At 40.9% G+C, this 25,640-nt stretch overlaps 2 protein-coding genes across 7 annotated transcripts in view; one reads left to right on the top strand and one right to left on the bottom strand.

Moving 5' to 3' along the window:
• On the bottom strand, positions 1 to 7,336 carry LOC127377248 (transmembrane protease serine 11D). Its single transcript, XM_051424969.1, has 5 exons — positions 7,199 to 7,336; positions 4,195 to 4,367; positions 2,356 to 2,633; positions 395 to 537; positions 1 to 310 (listed from the first exon to the last, which is right to left on the bottom strand). Exons 1-5 carry the CDS (start codon positions 7,334 to 7,336, stop codon positions 74 to 76), a joined length of 969 nt encoding a protein of 322 aa, XP_051280929.1. The 3' UTR covers positions 1 to 73.
• scn8aa (sodium channel, voltage gated, type VIII, alpha subunit a) overlaps positions 7,038 to 25,640 on the top strand; it is a 44,838-nt gene continuing 26,235 nt past the window's right edge. For 2 of the 6 annotated variants that reach the window (XM_051424520.1, XM_051424515.1), the window contains exons 1-9: positions 7,038 to 7,351; positions 10,989 to 11,322; positions 16,371 to 16,489; positions 17,921 to 18,010; positions 18,397 to 18,525; positions 19,450 to 19,541; positions 22,709 to 22,930; positions 23,194 to 23,257; positions 23,446 to 23,587. In XM_051424520.1, the coding sequence (XP_051280480.1) occupies positions 11,044 to 11,322; positions 16,371 to 16,489; positions 17,921 to 18,010; positions 18,397 to 18,525; positions 19,450 to 19,541; positions 22,709 to 22,930; positions 23,194 to 23,257; positions 23,446 to 23,587 (1,137 nt within the window). In that variant the 5' untranslated portion in view covers positions 7,038 to 7,351; positions 10,989 to 11,043. Of the gene's footprint in view, positions 7,352 to 7,631; positions 7,919 to 10,988; positions 11,323 to 16,370; positions 16,490 to 17,920; positions 18,011 to 18,396; positions 18,526 to 19,152; positions 19,245 to 19,449; positions 19,542 to 22,708; positions 22,931 to 23,193; positions 23,258 to 23,445; positions 23,588 to 25,640 lie in introns of those variants that run through there. The other 4 variants (XM_051424518.1, XM_051424514.1, XM_051424517.1 and 1 more) reach the window with 3 other exon arrangements.

The raw sequence follows: 25,640 nt of genomic DNA, 5'->3' as shown, positions 1-25,640 counted from the left end.
GCTAAACACATTCAAACAGTCTGATGTATATTATATGATGTGGTATTTATTGCTGACGGACAGACTGGATGGTTCAGAGCAGCATCAGAGCGGCACTGAGCAGAGCTGAGATCAGCCCTGTGTTCAGTCTGTGTGCAGCAGCCACCGATGCTGTCTGACTTTTCTTCAGCCAACCCGCAAACCTGCTGGTTCTGGCGTACACCCCCGGCCTGTGAGGAAGTCCACACTCGTCCCCAAAGCTTGTCACTCCAACCAAGAAAAACCTCTCCTCGTCCTGGCTGTAACACTGCAGCGGCCCCCCGCTGTCACCCTGAGATGCACACAATCAGCAGCCATGTCTCACTGAAATCTGCAGCCTGTAGTGAATTTGTTAAAAATGTCTGAGGGTGATCACCTGACAGCTGTCGGCCGCCCCGCTCTCCAGTCCAGCACAGATCATGTTGTCGGTGATGAGGCCGCCATACCAGGTGGTCAGGTTACACGTTCTCCTGTCAATGAGCTCCACTTCAGCTTCCTGCAATCTGTTCATCATCCTGCCTGCACAACGTATACCACAATGGTATTTTACTGATATACTGTTATGCATTAATACTTTACAGAGTGATAAGCAATTATATATGAGAGCGCTTTACTTTAACCACCCCTATTTGGCGTTTATAAGCAGTTTATAAACATTGAATAAATGATTTATAACAGTATAATGCAGATATAAGTTTTTATTCATGTATTTGTTAACAATTATAACTCCTCCTGCGAGCACCCATAAGTGAATGCTGGTGTATAGACAGATAAAAGTAATAGCTGACAAATACTGTACATTAATAATTAACACTTTAACTGCTCTTATATCTGCTTACAACTTCATTTATAGTGTGTTATAAATTATTCATTAAATGTTTATGTACTGCTGCTAAGGCTAAACAGGAAGACTGAAAGTAAAGTAATAAAGTGAAATAATATAAAATACAAAAAGTCAATAAAGAGACACAAGAAGTACAGTAGAGAAAATGTAAATTAACATTGTAATGTAACTTTTCAAAGAAGACATTTTCCCTCATACAAATTAAAAGGTGAATTCATACGCAATAAAATGCACCCTTAAAGGCCTGTGTCCACACAGCTACGGGTCACATATGATGTTCACTGACTTAATGACTCTTCTCTACTTGTGCCACTATCAGGCTGCGTTTGAACCTTTCCTGGCTGCAGCTGTTGCTGTAACATTGCCAAATAGCCACTTTAAGATACAGTTTGGTTGGTGTACATCCTATATTTATTTACTTACTAATGTGTACTATTAGATGCCAGCTCCTCACAAACTGTTGAATCAGAGCTGTCATTTGTCTTATAACAAGATTGTGTGAAGGGTTTGTATCAGAGCTGCTGTTCAACAGGACCTTTATAAAATGTATATTTATTTTGTGGCCCACTATACATGTTGGGTTCCTGGGTACCATCATGGAGTTTATAGCATATATTGTCATAACGTTTGAGCTTGTTTCTCTTCACACATTAAATCGCTTTCTTCTTTAAACCATTGCATGACATGAATATTTGTGGTGTCAAACTTGAATGAAGTGGAAATGTAAGTAAGTCCTTAATAAAGAGTCACAGGTTGTTCATTCTAAAATAAGACTAAATTAAACTGTCAAGGCTGCAGCTTTTAAATATTTTGAGTCATTAATAAATGATTTTTGAACCAGATGCTCTGCAGCCTTCTTAAAGAACGATCCATTTTAATCTCTATATTATAGCAACTTATTACTGATCTGCAAAACATCAATGTAATGATTAACCATTAATAAATCTGACTGAAGAGTGTCATTCATTTTATAATTATGGTAACTTTCAAACCTTTGTAATCATGCTATTCTTGCCCAGGTCTCTCTTAAAGGGAAACTCCACTGATGTCTAGAAGTCTTTAGGAGTATTACTACATATGTGAAAAGTGTGTAAAGCCTTTTGTGGCTCCAGAGGGAGCTGAGCAAAGTCTGATAAACGATTGGAGCTGAAGACTACAAGTTTGAAAATGAAATAAATCTGGGTTTATGTATGTATATATGAGTTAGAAGAGAGACCTCTGTAGCTCCTCATCTCTGCTTGAGGCTCAATGCTACATTAGCTGCCACTAGCATAACACACCCAAATCTGTGCAGTTGCGTGAATCAAGGTGATGCACTGTGGGTAATGTGGGCTCCAGGTTTTAATAAGTAAGAAGCATGTGCAGAACAAAGAAGACCATCATTGGTTTATCATGAGACTGACTATGTAATAAAAGTGCAATGCTATGTTTAAGTAAAGGTTAATGAGTTGTTATAAAGTGAGTCTGGGTTAGTCAGAGGTTTATAGACCAACCTTTGTAATAGGTGCTGCCCCATCCAGTAATGAAACAGTGGGTGAAGTTGAGTCTGAACTCCTGAGTCACACTGTGAGGAGTGCAGACCGGTTGGACGTGGTCAGTGAAGTCGAAGGGGGAACTGAGGAGCACCAGTGTCACGTCGCTGTCAGACGTGACGTCATCGTAGTCCTTGTGCATTCTGACTTTGCTGATGGAGCGGATCTGGGCTTGGTCTCCTGGAGCAGACAACACATTAAGTCCTGCCACCACGCGGAAATGGCTTCTGCTGATCCAGCTGGACACAAAACAGAATAATTGACTGTGACTGATTTTGTTTATTGTCCACTCGCACCCAACAATGGTACTTTTTCTTTACAGGCCGGCTGTCCATGTCTCTTAAATAGCACACAAAGTCGGTTGGTTTCATTAGGTCCTGTGAACTGACGGCCTTTATTGTACACGTAGATGCTGTATATGCCTGTACACCTACATATAGCTATACAGATATACATATACACACACACACACACACACACACACACACACACACACACACACACACACACACACACACATTGAGAGAAGGATGTCAAGCATCAACACTTCTGCAAAAAGAAAAAGAAAATAAATCACAGCAGCTCAGAGGTGGAAATCACACCGCTACAACGTTGGGTCAAACTAGGCCGAATCACAGCAGCCTTTTTCTGAATTCACGGGTGTTTAATCTCCAAGGGCCCCAAAACTGTGACTGTACAATTTGTTGCAGGTTATTTGTGTTATGCAACACCAGCTTCTACCTCTCCATCATTACATTTAACTCAAGTTGTATTTTTCTATGCAACCTTTAAGCCTCCGTTGGTGAAACACTTATACAGAAAGCAAAAAACTGACCTTGATTAGCCACCTGCTCATATCGATCACACAACTAATCACCCATATGACATTTCTGTGGCTCTTCTTTAACACGACTTATATCTAAAATGTTTCTCTTTGCACATGTGATGGCCCACAGACATGTTGGAACTCATATCCAGGACACCCTTACAGTAATTCCAGGTACTCCTTTTTAAATGTGATTTACACAGTTCAGCCATAACATTATGAATGCATAATGGGTCGGACCACACGGGCCAGCCTTTGCTCCCCACGTGCATCATGACTCTGTCTCCGGTTGACTGCTTTTCCTTCCTTGAACCACTTTTGATAGGTACTGACAACTGCAGACCGGGAACACCCCACAAGAGCTGCAGTTTTGGAGATGCTCTGTTGTCTAGTCATCACAATTTGTCCCTTGTCAAAGTCGCTCAAATCCTCACGCTGCCCATTTTTCACACATCAACTCTGCGGACAAAATGTTCACTTGCTGACTGATATATCCCACCCACTGACAGGAGCCATGATAACCAGATAATCAGTGCTCATAATGTTATGGCTGATCAGTGTATATATCACATCCATGTAACTGCTCCTTTGTAGATTTATACTTGTTTAGCATTTGTTGTCATCATGACCTTCAAACCTATTCTCTTCACATTTATATAGATAGAAACAGAGATGTACAAGTTTCTTAAAATCTTGTGTTGTTTTGTTATCTCGTATTTTAAGATGTTGGCTGCCAGACATCTGTTATATCTGGAAAATGCTGCTAACTGACCTGTAACCTAATATGTCTGTCGGTATATCTGTTTTTACATGTTAATAATTCGCTTCAGAATAAAAGTTGTCCATAATGTGTTATTATTACATTATGTGGTCTAGTTCTTGTGCACAAACACAGAGTTACTGTATTGACCAAATGTGACTGGATGCAGGTCAGTCTTATCAGCGAGGCGTGTTAGGTGTTAGGTTATACTCACAGGTATTTGTGGAAGCAGTGTGTGGCAGTGAGCACCCAGAGGCTGCTGATGATCGTGCCGCCGCAGTGGTGCTTGGACAGGATCTGGATGCTAACCTGCCAGGGCCACGACCCCTCAGGAGCCTCCCGGCCCCCCACTATCCGAGGCGAACCCGGGTGGCCGACCAGGGACCGCTGCCCACAGTCTCACAAACACAATCAAATAAAAGCTCTCGTTTTATTTTTGAAATGGACATCCTGTTGTTTGCATTGTAGGAGGAAGTGGTGAGACTAGCTGCTATGTTACACATTAACATTAGGTTACTCTGTTAGTTCTGAAATAATGAGTTAATTAATCAATAATAATGGATTATTTGTTTAAATCTGTTATCGGTGATGATTTGGTGCTTTTCTGTTTATTTCTGTGTAACTATATTAAATACATTTGTTTTTAAGAATTTAAATACACCAACTCAGGCTGTGGGAGCAGATGATGTGATGAAAGGTGGGTGGATACAGCAAGTAAAGACACTGCCACAGCATCATTGTTGTTCAACTGTTGTTCAAGTTTTTCAGACAGGCTGATATAAGACATGTTGCACTGTGTCACAGGAGCTAGCAGCAGCGGCTACCTCCGACTGGAGCTGAACTTCAGGAGCATGTTTGGTTAAGGTGTGTTTACCTCTTGTTGTGCTACAACCATTACAATGTGTATTTTTAGACTAGGTTATACTGTCAGTGTGCTAACATTAGGCAAACCGCGTTTGACACGGTGTTCATTTGAATAGTACTCAGGTAGAACGCTTCAACGTTGCTTAGCAACCAAAATGGTCAATCAATCTATCAATCAATCAATAAATCAATCTAACGTTAAGTGAAAGTCTCTGCTTTATGAGAAAGCTTCCCTCAGAGTCTGCACGAACCGTTAGCTAACAGTCACTCTTTAAAAGTAATTCAATATTTATATTTAAAAACAAAACAGAAATAAATACATTAAAATACATTTAAAAACGCTCCCGGGTGTTTCAGTTCCCTCCCCAGTCCGGGTGTCACTCACCATCCTGCGGGGAACTCAGACTCAGACTCAGAGCACTCACTGACAGCACAAACGCCTTAAACTGCATTTAGTCTAAACTCTTGTTGACATTTTTAAACCGCGAACAAAAACAACAAACAGTGACGTCACGCGCAGTTGAGCGCGGTGTTCAGTGGTTCCCAACCTGAGGGTCGGGGCCCCTGTAGGCGTCGGGGGCCCCTGTAGGCGTCGGGGGCCACCGCTAGGGGTCGCCAAAGCTTCACAGTGGGGATGCGAGGCGTTCTTGATTTTAAGGAGAGTAAGAAAGCAGTAGAGCAATATCTCAGCATTTAGTCTAATTGTGTAAAAAACAAACAAAAAATAAATTAAAATTGGTCTGTATGATTGTTAAAAATAAAAAAATACACAATACAGTCAGAGAATTGTATAAAAAAGTTAAAAAAAACAATCAGAAAACACTTGTAATGATGTAATATTGACTGTAAAATAATCTGCTCAAAAGTTTTACACAAACTTCCTGCTGTAATTGTGTTCACTATTTGTGTTTATTGTACAGTTTATTAGTTGTTCTGTTCTGTTAATATCCATAAAATATGTTTACTCAATGATAGAAACAGGTTCCCTTAAGGAAAAAGGTTAGGAATCAGTGGTTTAGCTGCTCAAAAGGGGAAATTAAGTGAGAATTATGAGGAGTTTTCAGTCTAAACCATCATGTAGCCTGTAGTTCAACCCTGGCTTTTCATTTGTTTTTGAGAGAACTAATGAAAAATTTTGATCATCTACTGATTGTAGTTCAGTGCACAGAAAGTAAAGAGAGGGAGAGGAAGGGTAGATATAGATATTGGCATATATGTTAGCCTATACGTGTAGTTTACAAAACAGAAAATGTGTTTAAAGTAGTTTAAATAACATTGTCCAGTAGAAAGTCATCTGGCTCCATAAAACACTGATGTAGTAATATGAGGCGGGAAAACTAATTACATTTGTTTAGTGATGTTGGTGCAAAAGCAATCAAATAATCCTCATAGAAAACTTTTATTTTTAACTCCATATCTCGAATAGTTGAAGTATTCCTCTCCTAAAATCTCAACAACGAAAGAAATTCATGAAAACATGTCCAGTTTGTGATTTCCTCAAGGAATAAAGGTTATGAACAGTATCATTATGAATGGCAGTGTGGCAACATTGGGGTGGGAGCAGAGAATTTGTAGGTGGGGTGAATGCCTCCTTTTTTTGTTGAAGCTCCCCAAAATCTCTGGGCAGGTCCCTAAAATGAGCTCTGACATAGAAAAAATAATAATAATAGAACAATTTTATTGTATTGTCCCTAAAGAAACATCTTCAGACTTTAAATGATTTGTTTCATTCATTGACACACACACACACACACACACACACACACACACACACACACACACAGATTACATAAAACAGGGGGCAGGTTACCGGATTAAACTGCCTATTTCTATAAAACAAAACAGTTAGAAAATGCTCCATGTTTCAAAATATATACATGTTTCAGTTTTCATGAGTACAATAGTCTTATAGCCCACTCATATGTAACAATGTATGTTTTTAAATGTGTGTGACATAGAGAAACTTTATTAGACATCATCATTTATATGGGAAATTAAATAAATATGAATATATATTTGGCTTGTTTAAATGATCTGAACTGTGCATTTAAACACACTATATGTAAAATATTGTCTCAGGGGCCTTCTGGAAACTGTCTCTGACTGAATGCCCACAGCCTGACAGCCAATAAATTCCTGCACAAACTCGCCGCACTGAGCACACACAGTGAGTCGATGCGTTTTGTCAGAAAAAACCTTGCGCGTATTTTCCGCGCACAATCTCATCCAGGCTCATCTCTCCCGAGCCCAGGGACCTGTATATGTTGTGAACCACACACTGAGGTTTTTTTGGAGGCTGCAGGCCTAAATGACCTTTACGATTTTACGAAACGCGCTTGCCGACACTCCCTTACATTCTGCCGAGAGTCATCAATTATGCAGGGAAACTGCTCGCACTGAGGGGGAAGATAGCAGCAACAATATGGCGACAACCGCAGTTTCTCCCCAATCTTTTCCACATCTGCAGTCCTGCAACGGCTTTCTGGATTCATTGTAACGCTTACAAAGTGAGTATCCTTTATTTATGATCGTTTGAGATATCGGTGCATGTGTTGTTGGGTGAAGGCAGATTTTCTCTCAGTCGGTATTCTTGCGTAAATGTCGCAGAGCTGCACACTGCCCCGCATCTTTTTTTTTTTTAAAGGGGGAGCGGGATGGAAGAGGGTGTCTGCGTTCATTGAGCTTTCTATCGGCTGGAGCAGAGCAGGGAAAGGGGAAGAGGGAAAAAAAAAAGAAATTATCAGTCAATTTGATGATTGATTGCGAGGAATTTATCGGATTAACTATTTCGTCGAGCATCCGAGGCATTGATTAGACCTTTGCGAGAGAAAATGCCTCGTTGGGTAGGCTTCAGGTAGGGCGCCGTCTGACAGCTCCAGCTCCCCTATCCAAAAAATACCCCAAATACTGAAGATATTTGTCAGATTTCGGTCACTATTTTTTGGTTTTGTTGACTCCGGACTACAGGATGATACTCTTGAAACACCGTAAGGCTTCGAAAAAGGGGCTGATGCTATGTGAGTAGCCGGATCCTCCTTCTACCATCCATAGCCAAGAAATTGACATTCCTCCAGGTGATTTTGGTGTGGCAGCTTCCTAACTCTTCTCTAATCTTGTTATTTCTTATGTTTCATGTCATGCTGCAGACTATGTGTGTGTCTGTGTGTGTTTTATGCCGCTGTCTAGAATCATACTCTGGGCTATCTTGTGCACAGATAGAGCCCTTATTGATTTGGCAGTCGACATGGCTTCACGGGTGTGGTGCAGATCCTTGAAGGCAACGCGCAAAAACGCACAGAATATACCCGAAACCCCCCCCAATCGTATTTGGCTTATTTGCTGAATAACAAGAGGATGCATGTTGCGTTTATTTATTATGATACATCGACATCACATTGTGGCTTTGAGAAATCCACGGTTGCGTTTACCACAGCGTGACATTTTCAACATACAAACCACCCACTGCAGCAGGAGTGCTTTGGCCAATTTGGTTGTAGCGGGGCCACGCAATTCTGCTCCTTTCTATGGCCGAGCTGGACTTTTTCTATCCAATTAAATATATTAGAGGAGAAAAAACGCACATAATGGCGTCTACGGGCCCTCCTTCTTAATTAACAGGGTTAGTAAACACGTCTCCGCGTCTCTGAAATTAGGAAAACGACTGAGGAAGATGGCCAAAATGTGCCTGTTGTTTTCTCTGCGAATATGACTGCACGGCCAAGCCTGGATGTAAGCAATGTGCAACCCACGAGCCCGAGACACAACAAGACGAGTGTTGTCATCCTGACTTAATAACATGGAAGACAATTGAAAGATAAACTGCAGGCCTACAGGCGTCGAGCCCAACAAGGAGGCCCGGCGTACAAGCAAAACGGGGTTGTGCACGCGAATCGGTTATGAATTCTCCCCCTCTGTCAACCCTGCAAGTATGCTTTCGTGCATGTGTGTGTGCGTGTGCATGGGTGTGTGTGTGTGTGTGTGTGTGTGTGTGTGTGTGCACGGTGGTGTGGTGCTGAACCGGACAGCGCCAGCAGAGCAGCAGAAGGCTCAGTGACTGCGAGGTTCCGGGGTCCATTTTAAAACAGACGTCTTGGCTCACAGGCTGCATGTTTTCATGTGTGTGCCCCCCTCCCACCCCCCGACTTCTTCCCTCTCATACCAGACAGAGAGGAGTCTTTGCTGTGTGATATCAGCTTTTACAGGTCGAGCGTTTTTAATTAGACTGTGTTATGCAAGAGGGGAGCAGGGAAGTGACAGGCCTTGTGATTCAGACGTGGTCGTTGTAGTGTTCTCCAAATTTAGGCTGCATCCACCTTTCCCCTCCACCACCTCGGGGCTAGAAGACAAGAGGGTTGTGTGTAATGACAATATGATTAAGGGAGGAAATATGATATAAAATCATTCAGATGGTAAATGCCTCAGTTCAGGTGTGGCTGTGTTTCCTCTCAGCTGCCTCATCTTCCCTTCAGTGCTGCCACACATTAGTATATTGACCCTGAAATGTCCTGCAGCTTGAACAGTTGTCATGTAACCATCATACCCTTTTTTACATCTAAGTGTGTTGGGGGAAAAAGGCTCCACTGAGTCATGCAGCAGCCATTAAGTGCGCTGTGTTTTCTGTCAGCGTTTTTTTCCACAGCTATTCAAAAAATCATAAGGAGTAAAAATGCTTAAATGGGTCTGTTGTCTCTGTTGTCGGTGGTTTAATGCAGGACCGAGGACTTGTTTCCAACACTGTGGGAAGATATTGGCTCATGCTCAGCCACACCTATACTGTTGTTGCCTGAACTGACAAAAAATGTCTCTCCGATATGTAAATTGCATTATTCCTGCTTTTCTCTTCAAGTTCTTGAGATTCGTGACAAAACAACATAAAAGACAGAATAATAACAAAGAAAAAATAGCATCAAGAAACATTAAAATTACTAAAAAACATCAAAGAATCCTTATGTATTCAGCTATAAAACATAATACCTCAATAAGAGCATTATTGTGTATCTAATTTAACTCATCAACCTCTGTAAATGATCAACTATGCAGTTTTTTAATGTAAACATAGACGCAATATATCTGCTATATCATGAACCAGGACAAATGTATTGTCAGATGTCTCTTATAAAACACTTTTATACATATGTGGTGAGATTTCGGATGTGAAAATACCGAACCTGCTTGCCTTTGGCACTGTAAGCCCCACTACCCGTCGCCTCAGTATGATCTTAAACTTAACTACCGTAGTCAGTTCATATTAACCAGCCACTGCGTTTAGATCCACAGAAGATTTGACTGTTTTTCTGTTTTCTGTATCATTGTTTTGGTTTTGCTCCGGTGACGTTAAAGTATCGTTGAACACAAGTCTGTTCCTGTTTGGTTCACCTTATCTCTGTAGACTGCAGGATAACAGAGCTTAATGGTCTAATATCCTTAAAGGGACATTTCACTTTCCTATAATTACTGTAGCTTTTAGCATTTGGCAGCCATCTGCCAGAGAGCCCAACTGATATGGGTTTTTGAGACAGATACTGATAAAAAAATTTTAGGGAAAAATTCACAGATTACTAATATAGGGGCCGATATATTGAATTCTTGAGCTGAAATGAAAATAGACCGATTTTGCACCAATATGTCAATGCAAAGGTACTCAGAAGGCTGCTTCCTTAAACAAATAACTTAAATATTTTAGTCAAACACTGTAGATCTTGATGTATCCTACTTGTCTTCTGTGCTGGGGCTGTTTTCTTATTTACATTCATTTGGATCAAGGAAAACAAGCAATTTGTAAAATGGGAATATTGTAAATAAATAATGTGGCAATGATGAAACATTCCGGCAGCCCTATATAGTCATTATTAACATTCTGAAGAGTGGGATCAAATATTTTCTCTTCTTTTAACTAATTTTTCTATTCATCACGACATAACAAAATCCTCAAATGTTTGCGTAAACATTAATGCATTCCCTTATTGCATTTTGTCACTGGTTCCAGACCTCTTCCTATAAAAGAGTTAAGGATTATTGCTGAAAAGTTACATTTTATAGCTAAAAATGCTTTTATTTTGTTCAACATGTTGGATGAAAGGTCTTTAAAAGAAAAGTATTGGGTAAGTTTTGTTGACCTTTCTCCCCTGTGTGCTCCTCCTGCAGAGCTGCTACTGTGGATGGTACAAACCTAAAGACCAAGTAGCTGCAGGATGAAAACATGGCTGCACCCCTTATTGCACCGCCAGGACCTGATAGCTTCAAGAAGTTTACTGTGGAATCTTTGGCGGGCCTTGAGCTGCGCATCAATGAGGAGAAGAACAGGAAGCCACCCAAGCAGGACAGCAGCTACCGCGACGATGATGACGAGAACAAGCCCAAGCCCAACAGCGACCTGGAGGCTGGGAAGAGTCTGCCCTACATCTACGGGGACATCCCTAAGGGAATGGTGGCGATACCACTGGAGGACCTGGACCCATACTACCTGAATTCTCAGAAAGTGAGTTTACAAAGACATACACACACACACACACACACACACACACACACACACACACACACACACACACACACACACACAATGATGTTATGAACTCACATTTATTAAAATTGCTTTAAACCAAGGATGTTTCTGACTAGGACTGGGTATCAAACCTCAGTACTTTTTGGTACCATCCAAAGTATGTATTGAGTGTCAGAAGTTACCATCAAACCTCAAAGTCTTGTTAACGTATTATCTTATAATCCTATTCTTTGATCAGATAGTGCCTGATTTAAATACACATTTCACCAGTTCTTGTGTTTAGACAGTCTTTAACTTTGGCTTTTATTGTTCACTGAAAAAAGTGTTCTTGTAGAAAAAAATGTCAATATTTCTCAATGTAAGTATTTTGGTTATATGTCTCAAAACTTACAGTACTGGCACTGATATCACAAAATTTCCAACGATACCCAGGCCTATTCATGAATGGTGGTTGTCCCTCTACCTCAGGTGTCCAGATTTTCAAAGAATGACACTTTAATTTGTAATATCTCATCTACATCTCCTATATTGCCTCTGTATTGAGATTTGCAAGTCAGAATATGATAACATTGCGTCGTACCACAACTCAGCTCTTGTGCCTGGCCTGTTTTGTGTGAACACTTATATTTTGATAGCAAAGTCAGGTGAGGTGTGGGTTTTGAGATTTGGACTGGAACTTGTGAGGGATCGTGATGGGTGACATTGTTTAGAACAGCTCAATATGATTGTGATTTAAGTCTGACTGGGACATATTTTAATTTCCCCTATTCAACCATCAAACAGCTGCTCAGACAGCTGTTCTGGTATCAGTGAAGTTAATAATTAACGTAATGGTCAGTAGATGAGTAGCCCCATGATGTCAAGATGAGTCCTGCGTTGTGACTGGAATTCACACAGACAAAGCAGAGACGTGTTGTGGTTTGTGATGGTTGGCTTCCAGGTGTGCTGTGTTACAATTATTTTAATTTCATGATTAGGTTGCAGAATGTAATTATGTTTTCCTACTTGAAAACCTTTGGGGAGTGTGAGAGTCGAGCTCTCGAGCTGTTGAGTGGGCCGTTGCTGTATCTCCGATGTGCTCACAGGGCTTTGGGGAAAAGGTCAGAAGCAGTAACTGTTGAAAGACTGTTGTTCCACATGACAGACTTTCCTAATTGTTCAAAATTAATCTGTGGCAGGAGAGAAAGCAGCAGCAGCAGGCTGGGAGGACTCTGGTTGTCTAGAGGAGACACGTGTCTCTCTGGGGTTTCTGTCATGTCTGTGCTGAGTGTGAGGTCAGCCGGGTGACCTTGAGAGTCTCTGAATATCCCCACCATGTGTACCAGAACTGTTAAAGGAGACTACATTTGTTTCAGATGACATGTCTTGTTGTAACAATCTGCCTCTGAATAAAAACGCTAAAAGACATAAAAGCCATTAGTCACCAGGTGTTAAAAGAGGGTGAAATGAAGGCTCAGGAAAGTTATAGTATTTGTTACTTTAAAGAGAAGCAAGAATACTTTATCATAAAATGGCCGTCTTTATTTAAGTATTAATCAAGATGCAAAGGTCAGTTGAATGCTGGTGTGTTTATAAACCGGTCTGAGCAGCGATGCTAGAATCTTCTGCCATGGTAACATCGTTTGTTGTCTAATTTTAACAAAGAATTACATAACAAAATTGGCATTTTTATTGAAAATGGTCTGCTCCAATCACATATTCTTTTAAATTCTGCTGTACCTTGGACAACAGTGTTGTATAACTCATCCACACAGTATGCCTTCAAATATAGAAAGTCCTACCTGAAAATAACAAGCTTGTGTGTTTAGTCATCATCATTAGCTCAACAGATTTGTTCAGATATTGTGTGTATGTGTGTGTGTGTGTGTGTGTGTGTGTGTGTGTGTGTGTGTGTGTGTGCGTGCATGTAGGTGCACAGTCTCTGCATTCCTGTCTCTCCGTCTGTCTCTGTCTCATACCTCCCTGTCTTTACACAGTGCACGCTGACTGTTATGTAACACACCAGTCCAGTGCACAAGGAGGAGACACGATTCAGATGACACGTGGCAAACATGTCCAGCGATACGTGGGACTATTGATTAATTTGCTCACTAACAGACAGCTCACTTTATGTCCACACACGTCCATGCATTACTGTCACAGACGCATGCAAGTTGTGGAAGCTTCTTTATGCTTCTTGTGTTTTCTCGTCTATTCGCCTGCCTTCACCAGCAGCCCTGTCAGCTCTCAGCTTCAGGCAAATCTAATTATGGCCCTCTATCTAGTCTCGTTCTAATGCCAAAGGGAGACGATGCTGCTTTGGATCTGGCAGCTCGAGCAGCCGTGACGTCAGATCAGGTGGTGACCTTGATGGGAGAACGTTGCTCTGTATGTCTTTGTCACTGAGAGGTGGCAGGCCGGTTCTGGATACATTCCTCACAGGGAGGAGGGGGTCAGTTGTGGAGAGATAACCGTAAAGGAAAGCAGTTCATCTTCTTCATCGCAAATTTTCCGTTGTGGCTCTTTTAGATAGTGTCATAGCTGAGACAGAGTGCTGGCAGACTGGCTGGGCGATGACGCAGCATCCAGCCCCCCCCCCGCTTAGCTGGCGGCCAGAGAGAGGCTGTGCCACGCTGAGCCAGGCCATTCCACGTCAAGCTCGGTGTCAACGTACGAGGCCGGTGAAACAGATCATTTTCAAGGAGACAGGAAAGAGAGATGGAGGGAGGGAGGGCGGGAGAGAGGAAGTGAGGACAGGGATGAAATGGACGACATGTGCAAGGATGCATGAGCACACTTGCTCTCCTTCTCGCTGCTGCCGGGCTCACTGAAATGTGTTTTGCTGGGGAAGACCTGAAGGTGCAAAAACATGAGCCATTTTTCAAAAACACAATACAATTTCTTAAGATGTTCTAATATATTTTATTTGAAGTAAAATCAGCTCTATCAGGGAAATAAATGCTTTCCCCCACCACGCCTGTGTATGTGTGTCAGATAATAGGCAACATCTGCTTGTCTGTCCTCTTCTGTGTGGATTAAAGATGATTATTTAGATTAGTATTATTAAAAGTCACAGATGGCTTGTGACAAACAATGATGTACGGTACATTTAATCTTAGAGAACGTGTGTAGATCATGAGGATGTCAGTATGTTTTATCGAAATGTTTTCTCCCACAAAGAAGACAGATTTTACTTCAAGAACACGAACATATTTTTGTAAATGTAGAATGGCAGTAAAACATACTGACATACTAACAGGGAAAATGCATACGTGAGCTGGTTAGCACCTAGCATGGCAGCTGAGCCCAGGCCCCTGCTGTATTATTGTGTGTGTGTGTGTGTGTGTGTGTGTGTGTGTGTGTGTGGGCTCTTAGACTAAAGGACCCATAAATCGCAGTCTATTTACCATTTACCACAAGGGTTGAAAGAAGGGGGCTCTTTGAATATCTGCTGCGGCCCCCATGGATGCAGATGCTGCAGCCCTGCCTGATGGCTCGAGCTTCTGTGTTGAAGCCGCTCTCTCTCTCTCTGTCTCCCGCCCATCCCCCCCCCCATCCTCTTCTCCGTCTTCTGCCCAGCTCCCTCGCTCTGGCTTCCTCCGCCCTGCTTCTCCTCAGCCTGCTGCTGCCACAGTTGCTGCCTGCCTGCCTGCTTCACTCGCTCTCCATCTTCCCCGTTTTCTGCCTTTCCTTTCCCCTGCTTTCCTCTTTGCTCAGCTCTGGATTATGAAATTTTCAGTAGCTTTGCAGCAGTTTAGTCATGCGTAACAAAAAAAGACTCCCTACATACATATATAGCAGTCATGTGTGTGTGTCTGTGCGCGTGTGGATGACAGCCTTGGTTGTTGAGCTTTGTGGATGCTGGTTTGTGTGCATATTGCCGGTAGATGTGTGTTATTGCTCGTTGATTTATGTGTATCGGTCATGCATGTGCATACAACATATGTATGTGATTGTTGTAGTTAACATAAATGTCATGCTACTGGCAACTGGGACGTTTCCATGCGTGCATTATGGCTGACCATGGTGCTGACAGGGAATGTTTACAGTATATATGCGAGTATTAACGCTCAGGGGAGAGGCTGCTGCTCTGACCCATAATAGTAACTAGAGAGTAAGATTATCTAATCATGTTAAACTGTGCTGGCTTGTTCTGAGTTGTCTTTAGATCTCAAATTAATATCAGCGAGGTCATGTGACAGAACTGTGTCTCATCCTCTGGGCAGAAAGTCTCTTCATTTCGGTTCCACGTTCCTCCCCGAGATGTTTATGTTTCCTGTTAACAACATTTTACACGTGCACCTCATTTCTGTTGGACGTGCACAGATTACATGCAGTCATGTAACAGCACCATGAGGTCTCTTACTGTACGTCTCCCCTCCCATTCCTCCTCCTCCTCCTCTTCCTCCCTTCTGATTCCACTGTCTCCAGCCTTCAGCACTGAGCAAGTGGCTCTGCAGGGCTTAATGTAGTGAAGGAGGCCTTGTTAAAAGCACAAGAGCCCATATCACTCATTAAAGTTTCATGCAAATCGCCATATTTTATTTAAACAATTATGAGGTTATCCACTGAAAGAGGCTTGCCTGCCCCCTCTCGTTTCCTTCTCTTGAAACCACCAAAGCCATGAAGTGCAGGACGGCACTGAGTGACTGGGACAACATACCAACATACCAACATTAGAAACATCCTGGCAGCCATTTGCACTCTGTTCAGACGTGTTTATGTTTATTTTATGTGACAGGAAATGCAGAACTTACTACTTTATGAGCAAATGCACGTATTATCTTTTATATGTTATCTACATATGTATATGATTTATGTATACTGATATGCATGTATGCAGAGAACATTAAATAGGATGACATATCAGTTTTTGTATCCAATTCAGTTTCTAATCAGAAAATGTTTTAGTCATTTATACTTCTGTGCTTTTTCTGAAATAATATGTATATTTTGTCTGATTGTTATTTTATTAATACTCTCTCTCTCTCTCTTTCTCTCTCTCTCTCTCTCTCTCTCTCACTCTCCTTTTCTTCTCTCCACAGACATTTATAGTGCTAAATAGAGGGAAGACAATCTTCCGTTTTAGTGCCACACCTGCCTTGTACTTCATAAGTCCTTTTAATCTGGTTAGGCGAATAGCTATTAAAATTTTGATACATTCATATCCTTTGAAATGGTGTCTTAACAGCTGAGACAAAAGGTTTTCCTGTTTGTGTGTATTATTCATGATGATATGTTCTGTCTTTTGGCTTGTACTGGTATTGATGTTTCCTGCCACTGTTAACACAGGAGAGGGAACAGACAGTTGGTGCGTTACAGTCAGAGACTGAAGATGGCAACTAACTGCATGTCAGATTTCAGAAAAATTATGATTTGATAAATGGAAGCGCATACAGGAAGCCATTTTATCATTGTAAGGGAAGGCTAGCAGAAATGATGAGTCATCCTTGACAGTGGACCAGGATAGGTTTAATGCTGTGCCATCCATCTCAGTATCAACACCGAACATTTTAATATTTCCATAAAATAGGTGAAATCTGGCTTTTGATTTACCACAAAATAACACTGAAACTGATCCAATAGATACTAGAACCCATCCAGCAACTGTGCACAGGCTACACTTAGATTATATTTGACCAACAGACTCATAAGAGTACTCCACCGTTGTAGCGTTGCGTTACTACAACAATGTTGGACTCACTATGGATCACATAGTGAGTGCAATCACATATGATTTGTCCCAAATCATATATGATTGCATACATTTATGTATATACCCAAGATGAATGACCAAATATATATATTATGGTTTACAGAAAAGGAAAAGAGTGATTCTGATATAAAAACACTCCAAATGACACAGGATTAGAACTTGGAAAATATATTTTATACTTTGAATCCTGGAGAACAACTTATTTTAACAGTGTGATTTTGAATTCTAAAATCACATATTAATTGGATGTACTGTATGTCCGTGTGCAACTAAAGATCACTTTAATTTAGCTGAAATCATCTCAGTGAATTGAAATATCTCTTTAACATTACAAACATCTTAAAGCATATGTTAATTATAAACAAACAAAACAAATATATAATAGTGTAGTAATAAAATTGCTAAAGCAACGACAAAAACTAAAACTAAACCCATTTTTACTTGGAACAATATTGATTATTATTCTCAGCCACAAGCCACAGTGATTACTGACCTCTGTCTTTAAAACTAATTCTGAGGTTTTCCTCGTTTCCTGAAACCACTGTAGCTTTAAAATATACAATTGTTTTGGTCATGCCATTGTTTTCCCACTAAATATATACCATTTAAATATTTCATGGGTAAAATAATGGCCATTGTGGTAGTGAGCACACACAACCACCTCCTGTTAAGTGCTACGAGCAGGTTTTATGACATTAACCCTTTACATGTTGAGGGCAGTTAAGGCTGACTGGACCACAGAAATCACATTAGATGGATAGCTACTGTAGGAACTATAGATTTTTCTGTTGCTGTGTTGTATATTCAGTGACGTCTGATGAGGTCTATGATGTTTGTGATTGCCCCTATAATCCATATTTTCCTTAACCTGCTCCTCACTCTTTTCAGCATGATCATTATGTGTACTATTTTGACCAACTGTATATTCATGACCTTTAGTGATCCTCCCGAGTGGTCAAAACAAGTAGAGTAAGTACACATTTAACATATTCACTCAAGTTGTGTAAATGCATGCTAACCACTGAACCCAGTTTGTGTCTCTGCATTACCATTACATTGGAGCACAGAGCTAAGCAGCCGATTTAAATGTAATAGTAATAAATTAAATGGGAGGCAGGAACTGGCTAACAGCGAACTCTAGAGATCATGCTAATGCATAGTTTCTGTAAAAATTGGCTTCGTTATACCTGTACATTTAACAAATGACCTGACTTTATCATTCCAAATTTATCCTGTGCCCTACACTCAACTTTGTCATTTCCTGGGTGTTTCAAAAGCTAACAAGGCCTTTAGATATGAGTAAGCTTTGATCCAGCCTGGTTGAACTGATTCTGTCAACACTCTTTTTCTTTCAGGTACACATTCACTGGAATTTATACATTTGAGTCTCTTGTAAAAATCACAGCGCGAGGATTCTGTATAGACGGGTTTACATTCCTTAGAGATCCATGGAACTGGCTGGATTTCATGGTCATTTCGATGGCGTAAGTATCTCTCTTGTAACTTTTAAGATTTTAAGTGAATGATGAAATGAAATCATGTGCTCAAAATGTTGCCATGTTGGTTTGTTAAAGCGGGCGGGTAAAGAAAGAGAGATTTCAGTGCTATAGATAATTGTTCATCTTTCTGTCTTTCTTACTTTTTTCTTACTTTCTGTCTGATAACCCATCTTCTGTGTTTCCTCCATTGATCTGAGACTTCTCTGGTCTTTCTCTTTGGGAATTGAAGGTTTCCATCCGACACTCTACGGCCTCCCTGACAACACCCACACCTCAGTCCCATTCATCCGATTTATCTTTCTGTTGTCATGTAACTCTCCCTCTCATTCACTTTTTCTCTCTCAATCTGGCGGAGTCTGCAGAATTCAATTTAAGACCCAGTACACCCCCCCCTCCACTACATTTCACCCAGTAGTTTACTCTACAGGTTTTCCTGCCTCTATATGAGCACATACACCCCTAAAAAATGATCAGCGCCATGCCAAACACATCTTCATTGTTTGTTGGGCTGTGTCACGTGTGTGTGTGTATGTATGTGTGTGTGAATTTAACTCTTCACCTCATATCTTCATGTAAATAACAAGCTGTTGTAACTGTGGTTTGATCCTGCAGGTATATAACAGAGTTTGTAAACCTAGGCAATGTCTCAGCTCTGCGCACGTTCAGGGTGTTGAGGGCTTTGAAAACTATTTCTGTAATTCCAGGTAAGACAGGATGGGGCGGGGGACGGTGGGGCGGGGTCGGTGTTAGGTGTGTGTGTCTTTCTTTCCTTTTACCTTCCACCCTTCTCCTCAGTGGACAGGCTCTGTGAGTGGCGTCGTTTCCTCCTGGTTCGGTGGTGTTGTGCTCTTGGCGTGTGTGGTTTTTGTCATCGTGTTTGTTCTGTGTGTGATCCTTCCCCTATTTCAGATATATAACAGAGTTTGTGGACCTGGGCAATGTATCTGCGCTGAGAACATTCAGAGTTCTCCGAGCATTGAAAACTATCTCTGTCATTCCAGGTGAGACTCAGTTTAAACACTAAGGCTGATCCTCTCACCCTTTCTTTTCTACTCACTATTATTATGATTACAATTATGATTTAAGCAATAACAAAAAAATTGGAGACAACCATTTTTTGATTTATTTTTCCTCCAAAATTATCAAAAATGGTACTAATACATTTTTGATAGGCTTTGCAGTCTCCTCTAGGGCCCTCCAAAGTGTCTGCACTCTCTTCTGCCCCAGTAGCACTCTCATTATGAGGCTCGTTTCCAAGGCAGCTGTGTTGCTCTTCAGAAATAGCTTTAACCCACTCCTTTCTTCCCAGCTTTGGGAATAAGCAAATGTCCTGTCCTGTAGCAAAGAAAATTGCTTAAAGAATATTCTCATTTTAGGCAAGAAAATTATAGGTATTTATCAGCTAAGTACCGATCATAGATTCTCAAATTTGCCAGAAATCATCCTATCACAAAAATTAAAGTGCAAGTGAAATTAAGAGATCAATAATTTTGATGGTGATTGAATTGGACAGAGAGGATTCCATGTTTTTGGGATCAACAAACCTTGTATATGTCGATGTTCATATGAGAAATGGCTTAGCTCTTAGAGAGATCCCACAGAATGCACCTATTATTTATGTATGAAGACTGCCAAGCCTAGTTTGTGAACATATCTCTTATGCTGCATGATGCTTTTCAGTCACTTGCTTTTACAATATTAGCCTACCAAGAGCTTGGCTGACAAATGGCATTGGAAGTTTGATTTGCCCTCTTTTCTCGTTTGATTATTGATTTTTTTCCCCTCTTTTTTTTTTTTTACAACCTACTTGAATGATATACCACACCGAAAAAAGAACGGTGTGCTCACATTGTAGAGGTTGGGGACGCAGATGGGATGGTTGAATGACCTTTTGACCTTTTTGAGTGACACTGACCGCACATCTATCTATCTATCTATCTATCTATCTATTGATAGAGGAAGCAGAACAGATGTCGGGCTTGCTCAAAAGAACCACTGTGGATTGCTTTTTTAAACGGCACATTCATTTGGAAAAATGAAACAGGAAATCCCTTAAGTGCAAATGAAAAAGGATCATATTTTGGTTTAAAGGATCTGTTTGACATGTTGGGAAATATACTCATTTATTTTCTGATAACGAGCTAGATGAGAAGATCAATAGCACTCTCAAATACTGGTGGTATATATGAAGCTAATGTAAGCAGGCGGTTAGCTTAGCCTAGGGGTTCCCAATGTCAGAAACCCCCACAATAGATGCACATTAGACCACAGTCACCCAATTTGAGAGGATCTTGTCTTAAGGAATACCCTCTTGAGTATTTAGTAGGGTTGGAGATAAATAATCAATCAATGATTAAACTGGGATCATTATAAATTCCAATCAATGAAAAGAGCCATCTCTATTTCTTTCCTTGTTGTAGAAAAGTGATACAAGTTAAAATATTCTATTCCTTTTTTTTTACTGGGGACCTCTACAATCCACCCAAGGACCCCTGTTGGTCTTTGGACCGCAGTTTGAAAAGCTTAGCCTATCCTGGCTCTGTCCAAAGGTAGCAAAACCCACCTACCAGCACTTTTAAACATCAACCTTTTATATCCTCTCAAACTGCTGTTGTTGTTGTTTACATTTCTATTTTAAGGGATTAAACAAACAGCAGTTAGTGAGCTTTAGGTGCTGGTAGGCTGATTTTGTTACCTTTAGACAGAGCCAGGCTAACTGTTTCCCCCTGTTTACAGTCTTTGTGCTAAGCTAAGCTAACTGGCTGCTGGCTGTATCTTCAGATTTACCATCTAGACATGAGAGTGCTGTTGATCTTCTCATCTAGCTCTCTGCCAGAAAATTGAATTATGTCCCAAAATATCAAACTATTCCTTTAACAATAATTATTCAAGGCCTGCAGCACTGGAGTGGAGAACATTTAACATAGTTTAGTGCAGTCCAGCTAACAATATTTCATGTGCACTGGGGGGCATGACTTCAGAAGATCACGTTATGACGGTAGTTTAAGATTGATATTTTAACTTTGTTAATTTAAATTGCTCAATGAGATCTCGGCATGTACTTATATATAAGAAAAGTTGTTGTTGTTCCTAATTGACTCTACCAAGCTAGTGGAGATTTCACTAAGATTGTCGGGATGTGTAAGCCTAAATTTAGATCTTATTTTACAAGAAGTATACAGTATGTACAGCTGGTAAAGCCCACTGTACCTATAGAGACCAAACAGGAAAGGGGGTGTGGGTCATCCTGCTTCCATGTTTGAGTTCCTCGTGGACCCATGTGAACACTGCCAGAGGATGCCTGTCCGGAAGGTAAAGCGATTCTGTCTTTAGTGAAGCTGTGGATGAGACAGACTGCAGGGTCATGGTATGGGGAGTCAGTGCTTTCTTAATGACACCTTATACAAGACAGTTCAAGAAAGTGCCCACACTGGCACTGGCATTGAATTGCTCCTGTTCAGCCTTGGAGTTTAAATGACCTGCATGTAGTTTCCAGCCCCCCTGCCTGTGCCCCTGTCCTTCTCATGGCCCCTCGTTGTGCTGCTGTGCTCTATTCCTTATGGATTTCCTCTCACTTTTCTATAGGCTTCCCCCTCTTTTTTCACTTTATCAATCATTGGCAAAGCAAATTCCTTCTGTAAAAAGCCTTCTGAGGTTTGATTTGAATTCTGGTACAAAATGGTCTCTCTGGATAAATCTCAAAAGAGTGGGAAGGCTCCTAAATATTTCCTGTTTGTTTTGTTTCTAGAGATGTTATGTATGTAATCTGTCAGTTTTGTCCAAAATGTATTACTACCTACAGTAAATCTGAACATTTTAATTATTAATCTATTACATTTCATATATAAATATAAATTCCCTTATTTATTGGATATTGGTAAATATCAATATTTAGGTGAACAATTATAATTCACTAATTTAATGAAGAGATGTTTTCTTAAATAATTAAATTTAATACAAAAGCAGTGTAGCCACTTCCAGCTTTTTACCTAAATCCAGTCAAAACTGGGGATAGGTCCTTGAAAGGAATTAGCTTATTAGCAGTATTAGCAGTTATAAAACATCCTTTCTAGTAGAAATAGACTCTCCAAACATTCATACCTGGTGCGTCAGCATCTCCTGTATCACCTGCGTGGTTTGTGTACGTGTGTGCGTGGCTGCCCCCCAGGCCTGAAGACCATTGTGGGCGCCCTGATCCAGTCTGTGAAGAAGCTTTCGGATGTGATGATCCTGACCGTTTTCTGCCTGAGCGTCTTTGCCCTCATCGGTCTCCAGCTCTTCATGGGCAACTTGCGCCACAAGTGTGTGATCTGGCCAGTCAACATCACTGAGAGCTACCTGGCCAATGGCAGCAAGGGCTTTGACTGGAACGAGTACATCATGAACGATAGTAAGTAGACGCACTGCCTCACCAACGGTGAGCTGGCAGCGATCTAGGTGTATGAGTCAGCCCATATGCTGGAACGACAAAACAATATGTCATTTTGGCACTGGATGGGCAAAAAGAATTAAAGTTTAAAATGAACTGCTCTGAATTGAACATGTATAAGAAGTCAGAAATTGGTCTGAGCGGATTTACAGACCGTCGCAGAAAAATTGTATCTGCGACAGAATGTGAAATGACTCATTATGGCTGTTTTGTTTTTTCTTCAGCCAATTTCTACTTCCTGCCTGGCCAGCTGGATGCTCTTCTCTGTGGGAACAGCTCCGACTCTGGGTGAGTTTCCTTCTCTGCCCTCCTCCAAATGTTACTGATCCTACCAAGACCTGCTGTAGCTCTTCTATCTGCCTGAACTCAGATTACGTTATAAGTAAATAGTGCTGAGTCATTTTCGGGCCGGGTGCCCCGTTCTCTCTCTTACTCACTCTCTCTCTCTCTCTCTCTCTCTCTTCCCCACCCCTCAGCCGCTGCCCGGAGGGCTACACATGCATGAAAGCTGGGAGGAATCCAAACTACGGCTACACCAGCTTTGACAGCTTCGGCTGGGCCTTCCTGGCTCTCTTCCGACTCATGACACAGGACTTCTGGGAAAACCTTTACATGCTGGTAAAGCTGATGTGTCAACAAGTTCAGCTTGTTTTATAGAAGCAGATGCATATACAACACAACAGCACACACATTCTTAAATACTGCCTGTGAACTCTTAAACTGTATAGTGGTCCTGAGATGATTGGTTGATTAACATCAGTAGAAAAGTAATCAAAGTATTTCATTTGGTGAGCAAAAATTTGCAAATATCTTTCCTCAAATGTGAAAATTTTAAAATGCGTTGCTTTTCTGTTATATATTACTGTAAATGTAATATATTTGGGCTTTTGACTGTAAACAGGTCAATTCAACTTTATTTACACAGCCCAAAATTACACAATCTGTACAACATACACCTACTATTCTTCTATCTTCCATGCAAGATATTTGAAGACTTCACATTAGGGCCTCGTGATGAGCATTTTGTGACATTTAATGGAAATTATAATTGTTGTTCATCATCGCAGCCTTGTAACATAGAGCAAGGTGATGTAGATTTTAAATTGTAAAATTATAGACAAGTCATCTAATATTTGAATCTATCATTGTTTTATGCACACTGTAGCCTCAAACCAAAAAGGACATTAAAGAGCAGCAGATATCCTGTGACAGTTCAGTGCAGGTTCCCCTGCAGAAAAGACCGATCTGATACAAGCTCAGCTCCTCCGCTGATTCCCCGTTCTAGTGCTTGGTGTCATGCACACAGTTTATGTGCATGCTGTAACTCCACCTCACAGACAGAAAATGGTGGATCATTCTGCCTCTAGTTTTTCCTTTGTTCCCACTTTGACTCATCTGCATACTGTCCTGTCTGTCAGCCTGTTCCACACAAAGCCTGTGGAGACACTCCTGCCTCCACATACAGAGGATGAGTGGAAGGAAGGAAGTATGAAATATTAACAGCTCAGGATTTCTGTATGGCCGATGAGGGAGATAAGACCTGATGGGAGCATTCCAGCTCATACTTCTATTTTTGTTCCTATCTTGCTCCCAACTACAGGCTCTTACTGCTATTGCATACAATATCTTTACAATAATGATTATGGAGGTGTATTCAGGTCTGTTTTTAAATGTTCTTTGTCAGATGTTCAGAAATGAAATGATACCAAGGAGCTTCATCCCCAGTATTACCACTGAGGTTGTTTTTTTCCTGCCCATGTGAGACTTGGTGATTTGGACTCCTAATTAGTATGTGCTTCTCTAGTTGGAAATGTTGTGTTGTACACACTTCCTGTCACTACATGTGCACTACATTCATAATTGATGTGTGAGGGAATTTGACTTCTCTGACTCACAAAGCCTTCTATTTTTTATTCTGCTCCTTGAAGACAATAGAGTCGCCTTCAGAAAGGGAAACTAAGGGAGGCTGATGAGTGACCAGTGCGGCATCCCTCTGTCACACTACACACCTCTTTAAGGTCCAGTGTGTAACATTTAAGAGGATATATTGGCAGTAATGGAATAAAATATAATCACCTGAAAATAAGAATAGTTATGTTTTTGTTACCATAGAATGAGATTGTTACCTTCCATGGACTCTGCCATGTTGAACTCTAACCAGTGTTTCTACAGTAGCGCTGAAAGGACAAACACAAATTATTTGGTGCCATATTTTCTCCTTCACACTAGAAAGAGAGGGTGAACTGAGGGCGTTGCAATCTGCAACTACACCTCTAGATGCCACTAAATCCTACACACTGAACCTTTAAATACCTCAGAAACATTTCTATTCTGTACTAAATCTGCAGTAAATGCAGGTAGCCAGTGTACAAGATTTTTCCAGAATGTTCTCATTTGTTCTGCAGTTCAGCCTCCTCACTTCCCATCTCCACTGGGTATTGCATCCTAGTCCACAAAAACTGTTTGGATGCACACTGGCTGGTATAGTGTGCATAGAAAAATAGGTCAAAATGCATATCTCATTGTTTCCCTGATAAACAACACAACCTTGGGCTCATGCTGAGAACCTTAATGAGCACAGGATATAAGATTGTTGTTTCTATATCAATTCATCATTGTATGAGATGATGGTTAACTTCAGCATATCAGTACTCATACCAGAAACATACAT

This window comes from Dicentrarchus labrax, unplaced genomic scaffold (assembly GCF_905237075.1).
Source record: "Dicentrarchus labrax unplaced genomic scaffold, dlabrax2021, whole genome shotgun sequence".
NCBI lineage: Eukaryota > Metazoa > Chordata > Actinopteri > Moronidae > Dicentrarchus > Dicentrarchus labrax.
Note: the sequence above shows the minus strand (reverse complement) of the source record. Positions and strands in the feature narration are given on the sequence as shown.